General features: G+C 42.0%; 1 protein-coding gene across 5 annotated transcripts in view; it reads right to left on the bottom strand.

The window, feature by feature from the left end:
- NYAP2 (neuronal tyrosine-phosphorylated phosphoinositide-3-kinase adaptor 2) overlaps window positions 1-17,597 on the bottom strand; it is a 153,400-nt gene extending 135,803 nt beyond the window's left edge. For 4 of the 5 annotated variants that reach the window (XM_083742091.1, XM_083742094.1, XM_083742093.1 and 1 more), the window contains exons 1-2: window positions 16,224-17,597; window positions 10,351-10,590 (exon numbers count right to left, since the gene is read on the bottom strand). In XM_083742091.1, coding sequence (XP_083598217.1) covers window positions 10,351-10,556 — 206 coding nt within the window. In that variant the 5' untranslated portion in view covers window positions 10,557-10,590; window positions 16,224-17,597. The remainder of the gene's footprint in view (window positions 1-10,350; window positions 10,591-16,223) is intronic. The other variant, XM_083742092.1, reaches the window with a different exon arrangement.
- Between the last annotated feature and the right edge of the window lie 3,934 nt (window positions 17,598-21,531).

Raw genomic sequence — 21,531 nt, 5'->3', positions numbered from 1 at the left:
AAGGCAGAAGATCAACATTCAGCACAGAAAACTAACCAGAGCAGGCTTTGCTGATGCACGCAACAAATGGATGGTGCCATTTTGCTCAGAGTATTCCTTTATTAATGAGATTCAACCCCTTTAGTGAACTCAGAATGTAATTGGTCAGCAGTCAAGATTCTTTCTTCAGTCTGAGTCTGTCAATAAAATTTAATTCCTTCTGGGAATGTACTTAATTTAATAGATAATAAAGCTTCTCTGGTATATGTATATAGTAGCTTTTCTGTTTTAGAAAGATCTAGAAACATTATAAATTGCAATAGTCCATTAAAGTGCAGGCATAATTTCTAATAATGTGTATGTTTCAGAAAGGGCTGTATCCATTAAATTTCATCTAAGTGTTTCAGTTGGGGTGGGGGAACTACTTTGGTAAAATATTTGTGTAGGATTAGGAAATGTTTGCTATCCTTTAAAAAGCTTTTTAAGAATAAAGGACCCCAAATCCCTCCGTTCACATTATCCTGCACACCCTGGAACCTAGATGTTTTGTAACACTAAAATGTTTGGTGTCTGTTTTCAATTCCCTCTTTCAAAAACCCTCCTTCCTGGTTTAAGCACAGTCTCTTGTCACTGGGAGGCCAATGTTTGTACATTAAATTCATTACACGTGACAGCTGGATTCAAGGTAGATTAGTTATCTGAATAATATTCTGTCCTGTAGCAACTACGGATAATTTGGCCACATGATGGAGCAATCAGATGGTTACTTTGCTTGTAAAAATTACAAGATTCACCACTAGGGTTGCCATATTTCAAAAAGTAAAAACCAAGATACCCCGAAAATTGTTGACTAATTTTTTTAATTGACTTGCCTAAGATCCAGGACTGTCGCCTGCCAGAAATTCCCCCCAGATGTCATTTTTTCCTTTGAAATCCCAGTAATGTCTGGGAAAATCCATCTGTATGACAGCTCTATTCACCACAGATAGAAAGCTAATTTTATACCCTACTCCTTTCAGCAGGCTTTTGTGGTGATTTAATTATCTGATCACTTTTTTTGGTTTCTTGGTTTCCTTTCATCTGTTGCCTGTATATTTTGTTTTGTATTTGAAGATATATTTTAATGTTCTTTCTTGCAAAATATGCGCTTCTGTCACATTTTATCCTCAATGCATATTTTTATATGCATAAAATATTTTTATATGCATTCTGGTACATTGTGAAATTTGAGAAGGAGAGCTGCATCCCACTCCTCCACACATTTGTCTGGGTGGTAAGAATCAAGTCAGTTCTCATCAGAATTTGCAAAGGTCAATTCCCTGAAGCTAGACATGCAAGACGGTACTTTGATTAGGACCCCACTTGACTGAGTCCTGTCCATATTTGCCCCTCCTTTTTTGTGCATCTGCTCAGCAAAGTTCTATCTACCCTGTTCAACCTCTTCAATCTCCTAAGAAGCTTAGCCAGGCTGCATGTAGTAATGTCAGCATCAACCCACTGAAGGACTGGACTATGGCCAAAAAGTGATTCATAACAGGTAGCAATAACATCTATTGACCCTGGAACTATGGTGTATTTTTAGACACTGACTGAAAGATGAAGAACATTTTGCAATGCCCATGTCTCCGTGTTAATTACATTGTTCTATACAAAGGTACTAGGACGGCAGCAAAGTTTCAACCAGGTCATTTCTGCTTTAGGAGTATTAAAGGAAAATATCAGGCTATCAGCTTTCTGGATTAGATGAAGTAAAATGCATGGCTGGCAAGATCACAGGATGAATTTGTCTAGGGGCTGTCCTTCAGACAGGAGGTACAAGGGCAGAATATATGGTTGTTGCTCCATACGGAAAATAAAAACAAAACCCTGCACATACAAAACTGGTACATCAGACTCAGTTAGAACCCTCCTTCTGGGCATGCTAGCCTCCTTGGTCATCTAGGTTACTCTTTCAATAGATATATTGATATAGATTGGGGTGGGGAGCTTAAACTTTAGAAATGGTAGGATTTTGATTATTGGGAGTATTGAAGGGAAGATGGCAGGCCAGAAGAAAAATACTAGCTAAACTTCCTTTCCAAGATAGGGTTTCACCTGGGATAGAGGCATTAACTTGACAAAAGGTGTTGATGGTCCATCTAAGAGGAATCTTGGGCCTGGGCACACAGAGATTGCCATGGTGATGGGGTGTGTGTTTGAAGTGACAGGAAAACAGAGTCTTTAGAGTTAGGTGTGCTGGGAAAAAGAAGGGGAGAAGAAAGACTGAGATCCATCTTTGACCCCAGTACAGTGGTACCTCTGGTTAAGTACTTGATTCGTTCTGGAGGTCCGTTCTTATCCTGAAACTGTTCTTAACCTGAAGCACCACTTTAGCTAATGGGGCCTCCTGCTTCCGCGCCGCCAGAGCACGATTTCTGTTCTCATCCTGAAGCAAAGTTCTTAACCCGAGGTAATATTTCTGGGTTAGCGGAGTCTGTAACCTGAAGCGTATGTAACCTGAAGCGTATGTAACCCGAGGTACCACTGTACTGTACTGCTGTGTGGAACAAGCCATACTTGAAATCACTATGCTGTAAGGGACGTGGGTGGTGCTGTAGGTTAAACCACAGAGCTTAGGACTTGCTGATCCAAAGGTCGGCGGTTCGAATCCCCGCGACGGGGTGAGCTCCCGTTGCTCGGTCCCTGCTCCTGCCAACCTAGCAGTTCAAAATCACATCAAAGTGCAAGTAGATAAATAGGTACCACTCTGGCGGGAAGGTAAATGGCGTTTCCGTGCACTGCTCTGGTTCACCAGAAGCAGCTTAGTCATGCTGGCCACACGACCCGGAAGCTGTCTGCGAACAAACGCCGGCTCCCTCAGCCTACAGAGTGAGATGAGTGCTGCAACCCCGGAGTCGTCGGTGACTGGACTTAAGGTTCAGGGGTCCCTTTACGTTTACCTTTAAGATCCAGACTCCCTCCATGCAGGCTGAAGGTGTACACATGTGAACAAATCATCTTTCTTAAAGCTATGACACTCCCCACAGCATCTTTTATTCTCCAAAAGAGCACAAATGCTAGGTGACTGCCTGGAACCCCCTGGTATCATACTACCATTCAGCAGAGTAGGGGATGACACCCAGCTTCTGTCACACTGTTTATAAAACAGATGTTTCAAAATTGTAAGGAATAACACAGAGTCAGGCTTCTGAATGGTCCTTCTAAATGGTTTTTTGTGTGTGATCCCTTCTTATGCTCAAAAATGATAATTGGGACGAAATTTCTCTTGCCATTACCATTCGCTTTGTCTTACATATGGGGAGCCATATGGATAGAAAGCTTTTGGAAAGGCGGATTTGTTATCTAGTTCACCTCAATTATTTATAAATACGCCGTAATGCATTTGGAGGGCATCTCTAATGAAACCATTTCATTGACAATGGGTAGCAAAGCTGTAGATGGCACCTTCTCCACATTAACCTGTCTATAGCAAGGTCATGAGATAATGGCATGTACATTACAGTATTTACTTTGCACGCAGTGGAGTCACTATGTCAACTATCCAGAAAGATCATGAAAAAAGCAGCTCTATTTGCGTCATGATTCCATCCTTCCATAGGCAAAAATCCTTTGATTAGAGTTGGCTGTTATTCAGTCCTGGGAAACAGCATCACATTGCATGTGAAGCATATGTTTATTAATGCAACAACTAAATAAGACATTGACCCACATAATCTTGACCCAGATAAATATCTGCCTTTGTCAGTGATACCCAGCTTTTTACTATCCAAGTGTTTAGATTACCTTAGCACCTTGAAACTTTGGCTACTCATTGCTGGGTGCATCTACCTTGCACTGATAAGAAGCAGGAAATCCTACTCTGATGCTTGCTGCCACCAAGTCCATTATTGAAGCTTACCCTCAACTAATATTGGAAATGAGCACATGGGAGATGTTGAGAAATCATCCCTGATCTTTGCATCATCATCATCATCATCATCATCATCATCATCATCATCATACCTCCTTTCTTTTATATGCTACACATTTGATTTGACCTGGTCACTGGTTGTTCCCAGCACAATAACACCAAGCCAGCTTCATATCCAGCCTTTGTTTGCAGCACCAGTTGAAAGCCACAGGTTATGACATTGCACTCTTGCAGCAGTCATTGCAAGCCATCCAAACACATTTTCCACTGTGGCAGATCACAGGGTTGGATAGTTTTCCTGGAGGACTGACCTACAGCATGTTGTCATTGACAAAGCATGAATCCCATAGCATATTTGAAGCATGAAGTTCACTGAGCACAATCTTAGCCAGTAGCAATTTCAAGAATATAAAAGTAGTCTGTGCCTTTCTATTTTGTTTTATTGGCCTATGGCAGGGGTAGCCAACATCGTGCTGTCTTCTCGACACTACCACATTATTGCAATCAAATGACATTATGATCTTTGATGAATTAATAATTGTCAAACCCTTCAATGTGGCCATCTGCAGAATTCTGGGCTTTGTATCTATGGAAGACTTCCTTGAAGTCAGTGACACACATTTCCAAGCAGATACATTTAGGAGAGAGATGCTAATCCAATATTGCATTGTATTTTGTCAGCTAAGACAAAATTTGTATCAGCAATAAATCAAGTCTTGCTGCACATGCAGCCGTGTAAGATGTCAAAGGTACTCAGCCCACGCTGGGGCTGAAAGCCTATTTACACTTCTCCTTGAGTAAGCCCCATTGAACACAATTTGACTTACTTCAAAATAAACAAGCATAGGATGGCACTGCAAGATCCTTCTTATGTCTGTCTGTCTGTCTGTCCCTTTCACACACACACTCCCCCTCCCACATCCCTTTTTCTGCTTTAGATCCAGCTCTCTAGCTAAGCTAAACATAAATGCACACATAAAAGAATATGAAAGAGAGTTGTTTTCTTAAAGGAAAGCAAAAAATAAATAAATGTGCTTACATTTGCTGAAGGGTTAGTCTTCAGTGTGTGGCTTGCCATAGATCATGAGGGGTTGAGATGACAGCTGTTCATTACAATTACTTGTTCTTTACAAGAGCTTAGCTCTGCTCTTGCCTGGCTGGCCCATTTCTGTTAGCTCTGGCACAGAATGGAAGCAGCAGACATGCTCCTCCTCCTTTGCAACATCTGTCTACTTATTCCCGGGAATGAGCAAAACAAAGCTGCATGCAGTGGCACTTCAGTGCTTGGAATGGGACTAAGGCTGGACCAAAGCATGCTGCAGCTGCATCTAAATGACGATGTGCAAGACTTTCACCATTAAGTGCATTGGGATTGGAAGGTGCTCAGTGGGAGTGAATGAAAAGATTAGCGGTTGCTGGGAATCAGAGGTCCTGCTTGCGGACATCTGGTTGTCCACTGTGTGGACACAATTCTGGATTGGATGGGTCTTTGGCCTGATCAGCAGAACTCTTTCTGTATTCTTATCATGGCCATGGATTTAACTCTGGCTGCAACTAGGAGACCTTCATAAGCAGACCTGCTGCTCTACCTGCTCAAAATTCACAGCACCCAAGGATGCTGTCCCAAGACCATAGGATTGCACCCTAAACCTCTTGCCCTTTTCTCTATGGAGATACAAGAAAACAACCTCACCTTCTGATGCAATAAATAAATACATAAAAGAGTGTGCATTGGAGCGGGCTTGAATTATGCCAATCTTGCCAAAAACAATGTTAGCCACTGTAGCCATACAACACATTCTCAATAAGCTCATTCAGATTTCATTGTTATTGCCAATAGCAGTATTAAATGATCCTAATATATAAGCTATTTTAAGGTAAAGGGACCCCTGACCATTAGGTCCAGTCGCGGACAACTCTGGGGTTGTGGCACTCATCTCGCTTTATTGGCCAAGGGAACCGGCGTACAGCTTCTGGGTCATGTGGCCAGCATGACTAAGCCCCTTCTGGCGAACCAGAGTGGCACACAGAAACACTGTTTACCTTCCCGCTGGAGCAGTACCTATTTATCTACTTGCACTTTGGCGTGCTTTCAAACTGCTAGGTTGGCAGGAGCAGGGACCAAGCAATGGGAGCTCACCCCATCGTGGAGATTCAAATCACCAACCTTCTGATCGGCAAGCCCTAGGCTCTGTGGTTTAATCCACAGCGCCACCTGCATCCCTTTTGAAAGCTATTTTAGAGTGGGGATATTTTTCAGAAGGGATGGGGAACCCTTTTCAGCCTGCTTACTACATTCACTTCTGGCTAACCTTCTGATGACCTCATGTCAGTGGTGGGTGAGGCAAAAGTAGGCAGAGCAATGGATGTAAATGTTATGTTCGTAGAGTAGAGTAGTTTCCACACACAACCCTTTCTGTCCTCCATTCAGACAAGAATGGGGCATTATCAGAGATCAAGGACATATGTCAGCCAGGCAAAAACATTTGGGGCACAAGGCAGGAGCAGTGAGGTGTGTGGCCTGTGAAGATTACTGAGGGCTAGACAGAGGCACCTGGAAGGTGGAAGGTGGTCCCTGAGCCTGAGTTTCCCCATCACGGTTTTACTACCATGCATTTAAAAAAGTATTTCATGAGATGATGATGCTAGGGGAGCATAAACTTGGAAATATTAAAATCAAAGCAACGTGAATTATCGGAATGTCTGCTTCCGCTATGAAAAGGCTGGCAGGCAAAGGTCTAAAACCACGAGTGCCTACAGGTAAACCAAAAATATCCATCAGTCCTACAGCACTATGAATTGATGGAGCTTCCCTGACATTCGTATCCAGAAGTAAACCCTCCAGCAATTGGTGTACTGTGATCTCTTAAGAGTGGGCAATAGACATCTAGAGGAATGCACAGACCACCCACGATAAGGAAAGTAGGTCCATGCTTCCTAGGAAATGTGATGAGCAGTGTTGTGCTTTAACAATATCAACGTGTGAATAATGCTGTGTTATATTTTAAAATAACATTGTTTTTCGAAATGATTTTTTTAAAGAAAAGACTAACAATAAAACGGCCACAAAACAGTCACAGACATACTAAACGTTTGTATCATCATTTCATCTCATTCTCTTAATCACCGCATTAACCTGGTATTCTTTGCACAATTGCTGACTGCTATACTAAAATTAGGTCAGAAATTCATCAGCTGACTCCATCCAGTAAGAGACAAAGACTTTATCAGTACACTCAGAAGGAATAGCTTAAGACTCACTTATTAGGAAAGAAATATGAGGTATGAGTTTTGTTTTGTTACTATTAACCATCCTGCCAAAATCATTCTTAATGCCACTGCTATTCATGAAAGCATCATTCTCACTTCCATTTTACTTCAGGGGAAAATGTGCAACACAATGGATGTGAATGTCTTTCTTCTTCTTCTTCTTCTTCTTCTTTTTACACAAGAGGTATGTAATACTTCTTATTGCCTTAGAATATTTTTACAACTGTTTTTATCAGTTATTTTTTTTAACAACTGTTTAAGATACAAGACATTTATTGTATGGTTCAGCACATAAAACACACACATATCTATCAGAAGCCCTAAAGCATAGCAAGTTGTATGGCATTAAATGATGTATTGTTGAAAATATTTCCTACCATCTTATTCATAGATCACCCTGTAATACATATCACTGTCCAGAACTATGGCTACTGGTATTAGCCTTCCTGTTTTTGTTCTTTAAAAAAATCAGTATCCCCCCCCCCCAAGATGACACATTAGAGCAGGGGTCAGCAAACTTTTTGAGCAGGGGGCCAATTCACTGTCCCTCAGACCTTGTGGAGGCCAGATTATTATTATTATTATTATTATTTTGGGGGGAGAACAAATTTCTATGCCCCACAAATAATCCAGAGATGCATTTTAAATAAAAGCACACATTCTACTAATGTAAAAACACACTGATTCCTGGACCGTCCGTGGGCAAGATTTAGAAGGCGATTGGGCCGGATCTGGCCCCCGGCCTTAGTTTGCCAACCAATGCATTAGAGGAGCCAGTCTGTGAAAAAGTACTAAGTCCTATATTATCCTTCTAAAACTCCATATAAAACAGCAATATTCTCCATATTTTTTTGAGTGGGGTTGGCTCAAGGTTTTTTGCTGCCTGCAGCAGAGCTCAAAAGGTGTCAGGCCAGCACCTTCAAATGTCCTGCTGCTTCAGATGTGATGATGCTCCAGACCTAGCCAAGGCACTCCACTCAACCACAGCTATAAGCAAGCACCATCTCAGTACCATACTCCAGTTGGAAAACAGACAGAGATAAATCTAGCAAATCAGTAACATTCATCTGTGCTTGGAACCTGAAGGCAATCGTATTATTTTTCCCACCCTACTTGGCCTTCATCAGGTCAACATGGGCTTGGCTCCAACTCACAAATAATCACTTGTATCTCTTTAAGCTCACCAACCAGTTGCTACCCATCTGTGGAAGCCACTCTTTTCAATTCCCCAATTGTAGACTAATTCATATATGCATGGACATCGCTCGGTAAATGCCAGCACTGACAGTGTGTGAGCGTTAATTACCCCATTGAAACACTGCACTTCAAGTGAAGTGAGGTGATATGACACCCATGCACTTGTGGAGGTGCGATGTCTGTTTCACAGTTGCAGATCTTTATTGATGCTGTAGTCCTCAAGTGATGAGCATGCGTATGTAAATATAGGAGTCCAACAAACATGTGGAGGGGAAGATATCTTTTGCTTCTCCTAAGTGGAATGCTACTAAATGCTACAGAAACCTTCTCTAAGATTCTTCCTCTTCTCTGCAACCAAAGAATAGGTTTCTAATTTTCTCTCACACGGCTGCTGGATAAGGAACAATGATACTGGTGCACCAGACAGCACTGTCTGGAGATTAATAGATAGTCTGTTTCACTGTTTTGTTTCTAATCTATCAAGCACTCAAAAACATGTCCTCAATATAATTAAAACAAGTGAATCTCTCCAATGTGCTCAGAAAGAATAGATTTCTTCCTGGGCTGGAGTCCCAGTAAATGTGAGAATTGCAATTATTAATTTCTATATATATGTAATTTTAAGAATGGGCAGAGTCTTCAGCACTAAAGGCCATTTTCGAAATGTGTCGCAAGCCTGAGGGATGTGGCTGATTTAAGTGTAAAATTAGCATGATCTGCATATCATCTCCATGTTTCTGATACAATGAGTTACAGCCCGGGGATATAATTGCTTCTATTTCGGAATAAGATTATTGTATAGCTTGGATATGAAAAATCTGGGTTGATCTTTGAAAGAAGATTCCTGTTCAGTGGACTTGGATATCATAGCTTCAGAATTCTCAACCAGTGATATCTATGGCAAATCTAGACAAGATGTAAGTACTGATGGTGGAAGGGAAGACCAAACTGGGAAGAGATGTTCAGCCAATTCAAGATGGGGATCACACTCCCCCTGAAGAAACACTTTGGGGAAACATTTCCTGGGTCCAGTCTTTGCTCCTGGATAGACAGGAGCAATGACATTTTCAACTGTATTCTACTGTTTGTCCTTCTGAGAATATTCACTAGCTGACTACCAGTAGCATACGACCCCATAAGTAGGAAAAACATCACATAATACAAGCACCACATAAAGGCCAATTGAAACCACATGCTACCTTCTCTCCACCTCTCTTCCAAGAAATATACATTCAGTGTAATCCAATATTCATTTGATTTGGCAGGGGTGGGTGTGTTGAGATATACAGATATAGATGATACATAGCTATTGATATAGATATATGGTATGGAGAAGCTGAAGCCTTTTCTGTTGTGTTCCCCATTGCAGCTCATGATGCAAGCCTTGGTTTATGTCTTAAAGTGGCATGCTTCATTCAGCTGTGGAATGGGAAGCTACAGGGGAAATCCATGGCTGTACTTGTGGTTCTCATATCCGCATTCAAACAGCCAAACTCTGAAATCCATAATGCAAACCAGTGCTTGAAATCCACGTTCTCCTTGTGACATTTCTGGCCAGAACAAGTGACCCTTATCTTTGCAAACTCCCTTAGACATAGATAGCCAAAGGATCCCCTCTTTTTTATATACATGCAGCTGAAAGCATTGTCAAGTTCTCATCTGCCACTCTCCTGAAGGCAGTGCAGTGAGAGACAGGCTCCCCTTTTCCTTTCATGACATGCAATGGGATGGGTAACACAGCTTGGACAACCTGCCGAGAAGTGGACTATATATTAGCTTCAACAACATCATTATATCCTAACAGAGCTATCACTGTTCCATTAGGCTACCAGTCTCATTGACCTCCAAAACCAACATCACTTCCTTGAAATAGCCATGTCAACCCTCAACTAGTGGAGACAATCTTTTAATCTGTAACCAACATTTCAGATTTTGAAGGGACCTGTTTACTCTTTCTCAATCAACCCTGATTTTTAACAAAACCGGATAGTTACCGTTTTATTGCTTCTTCTTGTTTCCGACGTTTTTCATTCTTTTCTTTCAAGTAAGCCAGGTTCGTTTCATTCCTCATCCGATCATTCTCTCGAGCAATGTCAGATGCGTTCTGTATAACCAAACCATCATAGGCCTTCATGCCCATATCTTCAATATACTGGAGGAAAGTGCCCAAAGTGACTTCCTCCTGATTAGAACTCATCATCTTGTTGGAGATAATAAATGGAGGAAAATACTTCCTGTAGGTTGACAAAGAGGGAAAAGAAGTCCATACAGATAAATCATTTTTAGCTTACTAGCTTAAGATCAACTTTCTCCAATGTCATTTTACATAAAGCTGAAGAAAGATCTGAGTGACTGCTGAATTTTATATTTAAAAAAATGGGGGATCAGCTACTGTGTTTCTTTTCATCCCAAGAGTCCTAGCTGAAATATGAAACCTTCCTAGCAACTAGGTGAGCATAACCTACTTCAGTCTGCTTTCTCCTCCAATACTTCATCTTAAGACCGGGAACAAATACAGACTTTCTGGCTACAAATTACCTTGTTTAACATTCAGTCTGATGAAGAGTAATGACAACCTCAAAGACTTGCTCACTTTTTTGCACTGCCCTACTTTGGATTTCAAAATTTGCTTTTCAGATCTTTTTGAAGTAGACCTAAATTTAGAGCAAGCATGGCTTTTTTGTTGTCACCTTAGGCACATTAATTTTGTCTGGCACTGTTTTTCATGGTTTTGCAGGCGGATTAATGCATGGATCTTGGCTGCCAGGGATGTGTTTGCACTAGATCCATACATGCATTCAGATTCATTGGATCATCTTTACTCCAATGGTTTCCTATGCCATATGCACAAGCCTCTAAATACTCTTCAGGGCAGAAAAAAGCAAGCTGGGGCTTCAGAAGGAAGAACTGAAAGCCAACCTAATAAGCCCCAAAGGGCTCTTAACAATGACATTGCCACGTGTAGAGTATTTGCAGTTCTCATTACATTCATTTATTATCGTATTTGAGTTTAAACACTGGGAAAACATTGTGCAACCTCTGTATGAATGAACTTCAAGCAAGTGCAACAGACATGAGGTTTGGATATGGTGGAAATAGCCTGCTCACATCTTTCAGTCATTTACTTTGCTCACACCCCTTGAAAAATTATTGCAGATGCTCATGACTGTCTTAGAACCAAATTTTCTGATGAGTTAATATCACATCATTCTCAAAATTTGCATCGGCAAAGACTTGGATCCAGATAATACACTGAACAAGTGGAAGGCAATTCTACTCATACAAAGAGTGTTTTGCTTATTCCAGTTTTCACCTGTCTTCAGTCCCCTGTGCTCCTTTTGAAAAACTGATTCCACAAGGGTAGGCAGACTGTTTAGAGTAGCCTGTTGGATGACATAGAAGACTACAGATAGGGTGACCTTGCCTACTCCTCCACACTAAGGAAGGACCTTCCACTCATGCAGAGAGATCTCTAAATTACATTTAAACTGGTGATATAGTTTAACAATGTAACGGGAGTCTATTTTTCTACTTGGTCATTTTTTCCCCCTTCTGGAATGATGAAATTCATTGTGACACCTCAACATGAAAAATGAAAATTCAAAATTCTGCCATGATACAGAATTTCACAGGAACTTTCTCTGGCCCTGCACCGGGGATGAAAATGGGGAGACACTGGATCTATACGAGCAGATGTTAATAGGGACCAAATCAGCTAAAATCCAGGAACATCAATTTGAATTGGGCTATCTGATCTCTTAGAACTGGTTTGAGGGAAAGAGTATTGGATCAAGGGGATCAACTATAACAAAACCAATCATAATGTGTTTAGAAATGAGGCTCCAAATGAACTGGTTATAAATACCAGGTGCCCCTTGGAGCTTCATGAACATCATTGAGTTTTTAATGTATTTTTTCTCAAGTTGTGTCTATACCTATAATGAATCAATCAACAATGCAGAACCTTCATCTATCACTTTTTCATGAAATGTGAACCAGGGTTCATTCCTTGTTTTCTTAGGTTACCCAGCTGCCATTTAGGCTGCATACATGTCATACATTCAACACACATTCCTGGCAAAGAGTCCTGGGAACTAGCTTCAGGGTGCTGGGAATTGAAGTTCTGTGAAGGGTAAAATGCCATTCCCAGGATTCTTTGGAGGAAAAAATATACTTCCCATGTCCTCTAAAAGTATGGTGTACACACAGCCATAACATATGTTAATCATGAATAATTATAATAATAATTTATCCATTTCAGTAGACTGGGTTTATAAGAGTCCTTGCTATATCAATATTATTGGATGTTTCTGAATTTTATATGTTATATGTATTGTTGTGTGTGTGTTTGTGCATGTGCGTGTGTGCGCTGTTGTATTTGGTCTTATGTAGGCTTTGTACTTAGCGTATGCAAGTGGAACCTGCAACAAAATGTTGTCATTACAAAAAGCAGTGCTCCTGTTCAGGGTTCCAGCTGCCTAGTCTCTCCACCCCACACCCCACCATGCTATTCTCCTGGCTGTCACTCTACATTCTCTAGATTGCTGAGCTATTCCAATCCTTTTTTGGGCTGTTGGAGGGAGGGTTCTGCATACTTAGGGTTTTTAAAATTGTTACCTCCCCTCTTGTTTCTGAATAGTTCTGTTTCGGCTACAATTTTGGTGGCACCTCTCACCCAAATTTGATTGTTGCCTGATCATCTCTTTGGCACAGAACATGTGGGAATGGGCTATAAGGAATAACTACACTGCTTAGACAACCTCCCTGGAGTTTGATCATTTGGGGAAAGGTCTGGAGCATTTATGACAGTGACAGCCAACAGTGTCTATAGAATAGGAAGGTCATCACCGCCTATAAAGCACAGCATGGTTTAAAATTTCCACTACTTTCTCTTCTTCTCACAGCTAGAGTCAAGAATCAGTCGCAGGATAGTAGGAGATGCCTTCGCCCCTGCAATCAGTTATCAGCAGGGAAGAAGTGAAGTGTACCAGAGAATACATGTATTTTTAAGTTTTACTGATCCTGCCAGTTTGTTCACTTTATGGCAAGGTGAATCAGCTCAATGAATAATATTCCACCCAAGGACTCTCATGACTAACTGAAATATCATTATAATCATTCTCATGCAATTTCTGTAAACGAGGATAAATTATTAATTGAGTTTGCAATTCAGGAATGAGGGAATCAAGTATCTGACTTCTTTAAAGTGCAGACTTGATATGGCAGAGGGAAGGTTAATCTAGTAAAGTAAAAACAATAGCAGAATACATCATAACGTTCAAGCAAATAAAGTCACATGTCCCCATCCAGCTAGGGCTACATTAAGAGGCTCTGTGTGCATCATCCCTGATTTTGTCCTCCAGTGGGCTGCAATATGAATGAGATTTTGTCCAGATAATTAGCAATACCTGGCTTGAACTACTCATTGGAAAAGAGGGAAAGCAAGAGGATGGATTTTGTCTTCCCATCCCTTACTTCGTCATATAGATAATTTGGATTTTAGCAGATCTTCTGATCAGATGGATGTAAAGAAGTCCTATGTTCCATGTGCACACAGTTAGATAAGAGAGCTGGACTTTGACCCAGCATGAATATGAAGTTCTAATGTGTGTAGGCTTCCCCATTCATTTCAGTGGAATGGAAAATTCTGCATATGCATAGGAATAGAACCCCAGAGATGTTCCACCTACTGAACTGCACAAGGAAGCCCTTTCAAGAATGCGAAATTAGTGTGTGCAACAGAGCTCCTGTGTATGAAAGGGTCCTCCAAGTTTGGCTGTGTTCTGAAGAGGTTACAGTGCCAGGGGGGTGGTACTGAATATCTGGATTGACCCTAAAACTCAATGAACACATGCACTTTGCAATATGCAACTCATTTGTGCAAAGCAGGTCCCTACACAAGTTCTGGCAATTTTCACCACACTACTGCAAACATTCATTTTTGGTGTTTCTGAAGCCTCGCTCTTTTACAATGAAACCTTACAATGAATACTGCTTGCCACATGAAGCTGCTGCTGCATTGCTTGCATTGCAAGTGTTTCCCACTCTGCAATTTGCATGTGTGATTTGAGCTGTAAGAAAATGCTGTGCTGCAGGAGAAATAAAATATGGACCATCAAATGGAACAAGTTGCTAAAATAAAGATAACAAGTGCCTTCCATAGTTCATTGATATATATAAAAAAGAAACCCACAACCATTTTCTATCAGTTTAATAGCTACGTATCACATTTTTAAGTGCCAACTGATTTCTTTTCAGATAGGCAGAAGAATTAAAAAAAGAGTTGGGCACATACCCCAGTCGTATACCATCCCTCTCTCTGAATGTTCACTTGCATTTTACAACATAACAATTAGCTCATCTGAAGTACACTCTTCTCACCACAGATGTTATATGGAGTACCACTTGTAGTGTTTGGGCTCTGCTTTCATTCTGTGCTTCTTGAATTGCTTACAAGACAGTAAGTGCAAAGAGGCTAGGCCACATACAATATCTGGCAGACTGCTGACTACAGCACCACTGTTAAAGACCTAATGGCACTGGTATGTTATACACTGGGTTCCCACCCCCACATCTTCAGAGTTGCTGTCTTTTATGAAATGGCTTTCAGAAGACAAATTATTTCTTTGCTAGGCACATTGTCAATGAAGCTCTCATATACATGTCTGCCTGCTGCCTTGTTAATTTTTAAGCAGACTTGATTTTTTTTTATTTATTTAAAGGAAATGTTTTCCAATTCCACATGGCCCACATACAGGGAATAAAGCATTAGGCTTCTTCAAAAGCACAAAGGCAGACTGCAGTGCTACACATAGTGCAAAGTTTGCAAGAATCAACTCTTCTGACATACTCAACCAGGCTGATCCAGAAACTTTCTATTCTGTTGCTGGCTACCCTTGTTGTAAATGGGAATTATGCCAACTGTAAAAGGACCTCTCTTTTAATAACACAAATGGTTAAAAGGAGCTCCTTCAAAAAAATGAGGGGAAAATGCATTGCATACCTGAAATAAAACAATGCTTTCAAGAAGGTGTGTTTATATTATGTCTCTTTGTCAGAAATAAAGAGCTTTAGAAACCGAATAAATGTGCACAAAGGATAGATCTCCCCTTCCTTGTGATTGCACTCCTCAAAGCCTCTAAAATGTGGAGTACTACTGTTGTTGTTTACTTGTCAACCAGAAGTCCTTCACATATGTGTGGTGATCCCAAAATGCACAATTTCCTAACAAGCAAGTAGCATGTAACTGGATAGCCAACAGCCAGCACTACTTATAATTAGGAGATTAAGATTATCCCAACATTACCAGGACAATAGGTCTTTTAATTTAGGAGAAATACTTATTTGCTTTCTGCTTAACTAAATTGTTTTCCATGTTCTTCAAGGCGTGTATTGTGGAGAGGGCAAGATAAAGTGAAGATCTTTTGGCTAAGGGAAACATATTTGAAATGTTGTGAAATATTAATGGTGTGGGATGCCTAATAAGTAACTAACACAGCTGTTAGGTATTATATCAATTAATACGTCAGAAAAATAGCTAGCAACCTTTTAATAATTTAATGTTGCCTTTACAAATGAAAACTCCAGACACCAAATGTTCTTCTTATCAGGCACCTAATGTGTAGAAGAACATTAAATAATCACAAATACATTACAGCATTATTTGGTTTTGCTGTGGTTTGATTAATGTCTCCCCAAACAGACAAAGTTCTTGCTTAGATATTTCAGGGTTGTAAATCATTCCATTTCTGCCAATATACCTCTCTGATAAGTGATATAGTGATATATAAATATAGATAAGCACTGTATTTCATTAGCATGCTTAGAGATTCTTTTTTAAAAAAACCCAAACAAACCATGTACATACCAAGATTAAAGTCCTCGGGGGACTGCTAAGTGCAATAATTAAAGGTGACTTTTGTCTGTAAAAGCCCTTTCCTGTGGTTTATCTCAGTGCAGTCTGAAGGGATATTTCAGCACCATAAAAACAGATTTCGCAGATTGGCTCAGTTTTTCTTCAATTAAAGTGCTTGAGATCTTCTTGGCAAACATTTCCAGATTGTAGCATTCTGCATCTCTAGAAGTCAGCGTGTTGCATTAAAAATAAAAGAGTGATCTTCTCGGCGTGGGATTAAAATAGCCTTTTTTAAAGTTTGACTTTCAAAAATGCAGTGGGGCTGGGGGGAAAGAGGGGATCTGGCATCTTAAATCCACATTGAGAGAAAGAACAGCAAAGGTTTCAGGGGGGCATCAACGGCACCCTGCTTTGAAGTCCAGCAGGAAAGAAATGGGAGGAATTTTTCTGCCCACTTCACCACACAGAAGATTACAACACCAGCATATGCAGTGGCAGAGAGGTGGCTAAGGTGCCTCATTGGAGTGGATGCTGTGCAGACCAAAAGAAAAGACAAGGAGGGATAGAAAACATCCTATCCAAATGGCTTCTTGCAACAGAAAAAGATGCTCTCTCCTTTCTCTCATTGCCACCTAGACAGCGAAGGTTTGAAACAGTCTCTCTCCCGCTCGCCCGGTGACTACAGGCAGGCTCTCTCTCTCTCTCTCTCCCTCTCTGTTGATGCTGTTGTTGATTAATCAGGGATTCTCAAACAAAGAGCAAGCCTACCTTCGGCAATGAGCAGTAATCTGGAGCTCCTCTTTTTCTGCAATCCGTTTGCGTTCAGCATCAAAGCAGCCAGCATTCTAGCACCCTGGACAGTTCCCGTTTGCTTAGGCCCATTGGAGAAAAAGGAGGCGAAGAAGCAAGTGAAGAAATGACAAGAGACCGGAAAGCAGCCGCCTTCGACTTCAGCTTGCTGTCCCCAGGGGCGCAGCTGCTCATTAAAGCTTCCTATCTAGGCAACAGATTCTCCCCCTTTTATCTTCGCTGCACTGAAGTCTGATTAGCAAAATAATCCAGGTTTTTTTGGGGGGGCGGGAGTGGAGGAGGGAGGGACCTGCACAAATTCAGGCTCTCTAGATAGGACACAGCACGGCACAGCACTGCTCCATTCTTCTCCCCCTCCTACTCAAAGAAAGAAAGAAAGAAAGAAAGGAATTTTTTTCCAAAAAAAAAAAAAATGTCTCTCCACAGAGAATGGGCAAGTTAACCTTTAGCCCATGTTATGGCTCCAGGAAATGAGCAGCCACTTAGAGGGAACATCTAAGTCTCAGTTTGATACCTCATATTGATGTATCGCTTGCACTCACCCTCACTGTAAAAAGCCGTGCAAGGCTCACAATTACTGCTGACGCAGATTAGGCTGCTGCTTGGGGAAAGGTAGGAGGAGCTTTTTAACCTCATCAAAACAACCTCCCACCACCTGCTCCCACTGCATGAGCGAATAGACCTCCCCTATTTGGAATGCATATCTGTATAATGTGCGATTTGACAGCAGGGATATTTGAAACACAGCAGGGCAGTTTTATGCCCTCCTGCAAAGTTCATCTCTCTAAAGAAATATTTAGTTTCTGTTCACTGATTCAGAGTCCTGGGGATAGACCCACCAACCACCTAGTCCAAATCCCTGCTATTCAAGGCAGAGTTCTCCGCCTACCACTAAGGTTCTATAATTCAGCCTGTGCTAACCCCAAAACAATGCACTGTGAGCAGGTATCCTGCAGAGACTGTGTTGAGCTTCCAAAGACTCAAGCAAGCAAGTCAAGGCATAGCATTGCAGAGAATGCAAAAGGCTTCTTCGCATGTTACAATGAACACAGGTACAAGCTATCTCTGCACATGTAGAAATGTTTGTGTGGAAGAGTATACACTTGTTAATTTCTACAGCTCACCTATTTTGTAGACAGGTACACAGATTCTAGACATTTTAAATGTTACATGTGAATAATGGTATGAGTGTACGCCTCAAGTATTAGTGTACATGGATTGTACCCTCATTGGTGTGAATGCCCCTAAAAAGAACCCAGATCTGGAGAATTCATCCAACCCAGTGAATCCAAACTGGAAGGAAATCTTCAGTGTCAAATATGGCAATTAATAAGAAAGCAAGGAAGCAAGGAAGACCTGATCATTGACTGACACTTCCCAGAATAAATGGTTGTGGTAGGCAAATTTAATTCTATAAAACTCAGCACTGTGATTCTAGCCATGACAGTACCCAATGACACAGAAGTAAGGCCTGGCATCTCAAAGACTATAGCCTGGTGCAGCCAGGATTGGTACAAATGAAGAATTAAACTTCCATTCTGAACTAGATGTAAACAGTTGCTTGGTGCTCAAATCTGCAGCCAGATTTCACAATTCAGTCAACAAAGCAGAACTATGTATGACCTGTGGTTTAAGATAAAGTGCTGTTGCCATCTGTCTGTCTCAAGAGGCACTGGAATGCACCTCTGGGGGTTTATAGTCATGTCCGCCTTTGGTCCCCACTCTGCACTCAGCTCTCACCTGTGGTTCCTAGAAGCTGTCAGCATGTGACAGTGGCCAGAAACCAGGAAATGGCTTTGATTGCCCAGCTAAACCAGGTGAGGGTAGCCAATGGTTCCCAAACCCTCAGTGAGTTAGGGACTTCCCCTGCAGACAAGCTCCAGAAGATTGAGCAGACAAGATCAAGAGTGGGTCCAACAGTCAAGAAGACAGTTTCCGCACGTGCTGTAGAGGGAAATGCGGGGCAGATGGGGCTCATCAGCCTGGGAAAGTAGCTCCTCTAGGACAAGAAAAACTCTGGTCCTAAACCTCCACTGCCAAATGGCTATAGTCATTCGTGAAAAAGGCTTTGGGAGGATGAGATGTGATGGTTTGGATTTACCAGGCTTTGGGAAGACTATATGGTTTGGATTTAGTACATTCTCTCCTTCTCTCCTTCATCCAGACAGCTGATATGTGTTACTCAGATCATCTGAATGATCTTTATAGTGTTGGGATATTTCTTTTCTGACTCCAGAGAATTGCAGATACATCATGGTAGAAAATCACACAACATTCATCATGACCCTGAGCTGGTTTTACACAGAGTAGGAGTGCTTTCCCCCTTTTATTTATTTCCATGGTCCTTTTCATCTCTAATTATATACTCCAGATATATGAAAGACTGGTCAGTGATCGTTGGACATACATTCCACCAAAGCTGGAGCAGCTCAAGGCTAAAAACAGTGATTATACACTCAACCACAGTTTAAAGTCATCTTAAAGATAGCATAATACTACCCCTTGATATTGGACCTCACTTTGCCCCCACTTTCATTTTCACACAAATACTATAATTTTATCTAACCTTTAAGAGAATTCAAGGCATTCTTTGGAACATAGTCCATTTCTTATTTCAAATAACCATAAGTCTAAGACAGAAGCAAGTAGCACGCACTCACATTCAACTATATGCCCTCTCACTAATGGCAAGTGGATGCCCAAATGGATGCCCAATTCTGCAGCAGTTTGAGATTTCCTGGTGCCTTCAGAATCATTCATATAGTCACTGCATTGGGCTAATTGGTCACTGAGGTTACTGGACTGATCATATCAATGGGAATTGTGCATGCATTTTGCTGGATACTATTGAGTGATGTGCATGTTGGAATCAGCTCAATATAGAATGGGGGGCAATGGTTTTTGTGATGGGAAAAGGGGGCTGCTCGTGCGTAAGCGTTTAAGTCCTCCAAGCTTTACCATCAGTTCCTAAACTTTCCCAGTCCGAGGAGCCATGGGTGCATGACTACCTCAATCGCTGGCAGAATCCGTCAGTGGGCGTTTCCGGAATTTACGCCAACATAAGAGTTCCTTGACGGAAACTCTCCTTCTGGATTCTCTGCGTGACAGTTTCCTCCGCGGAGTGGGCGTCCCCAGCGGAGGTCCTGAGCCCTCCCCGCTATTCTCACTGGAAACATCTTGGAGCCATTCCTCCGATTGAGTTTCTGCAGGAACTCTCCCTCTGGTTCCTTCCTCCGCATCCGAAGGTCTCCTAGCCTCCTTGAGCCCTTCCACCACCTGACTCTCCGATGGCAGTTCCCTGACATCCACCTCCCCTCCAGGACCCCCCTCACCCCCCATTTCCCCCTCTTCTCTGGGTGGTGAGGCTGGGAACCCCCTGAAAGAATCCTCCTCATCTTCAGATGACTTGAAAACCGCTCTCCACCTACTACTATCCCTTCTTCCCCCATACTCTTCCCCATCTGATTCTTCTTCCTCTTCCTGTCCTGATTCTGGGAACCCCTCGAACTCCTCTTCCTCATCAGTGGTGCCGAAGTGTTCCTCCCAGAACCTAGCCAAGGGCTGGGGCTTCCTTGGGAACCGGCGATGAAACGTTCCTACTAAGACCTCATCCTTGACCGTTTCTGCTGGTAACCAGGTATTTTCGGACTCCGGTTCCCCTTCCCATGCCACTAAGTACTCCACCTGTTTCCCCTTCCACCGAGAGTCGAGTATTTCTGCTACATGACTGCTCCACTCCCTCTCTTCTACTTGCGGTGCCGCAGGAACCTCACCTTCACGTTCCCCAAATTCTCGCCCCTCCCGGTATGGTGATAGTAATGACCTATGGAATACTGGATGCAGTTTCATGTTGTCTGGCAGCCTGAGTTTAAAGGCCACCGTATTGACCTGCTGTATAACCTCGAAGGGTCCCAGTCATTTTGGCCGCAATTTTTTGCAACCCCCCTTGAACGGTAACCCTTGTGTTGACAACCACACCCGGTCCCCCACCCTTATGATCTCTCCTTCCCTTCTGCTCCTATCTGCCTGCTTCTTGTATTCTGCCTTGGCCCTATCCAAATTCATTTTGAGCTGTTGGTGTATTGCTTCCATTTCTTCCACAAAATGTTCCGCTGCCGGTACGCTCCATCTTTCCCCTCCTTCCTCTGGAAAGGCCCTGGGGTGACACCCATAATTAGCCAAAAATGGACTCATGCCCGTGGACACATTTTCCGCATTATTGTACGCGAATTCGGCCAGGGCTAATTTCTCTACCCAATCATTCTCTCTGTCATTTACATAACACCTCAGATATTGTTGCAGAATACTGTTTGCCCTTTCTGCCTGCCCATTAGTTTCTGGGTGTCTGACGGTTGAGAAATTGACCTCCACGTGCAGTAAGCTCATGAGCTTCCTCCAGAACCTGGACGTAAATTGTTTCCCTCGGTCTGAGACCACCCTCGAGGGGGCGCCATGCAACCTAAAAACGTGTTTTACAAACAACCTGGCGGTTTCTTCCGCCGTTACTGCA

The sequence above is a fragment of the Podarcis gaigeae genome (genome assembly GCF_964106915.1).
Source record: "Podarcis gaigeae genome assembly, chromosome: 5".
NCBI classification, from domain to species: Eukaryota; Metazoa; Chordata; class Lepidosauria; order Squamata; family Lacertidae; genus Podarcis; species Podarcis gaigeae.
This window is presented reverse-complemented; position numbering and strand designations above follow the sequence as displayed.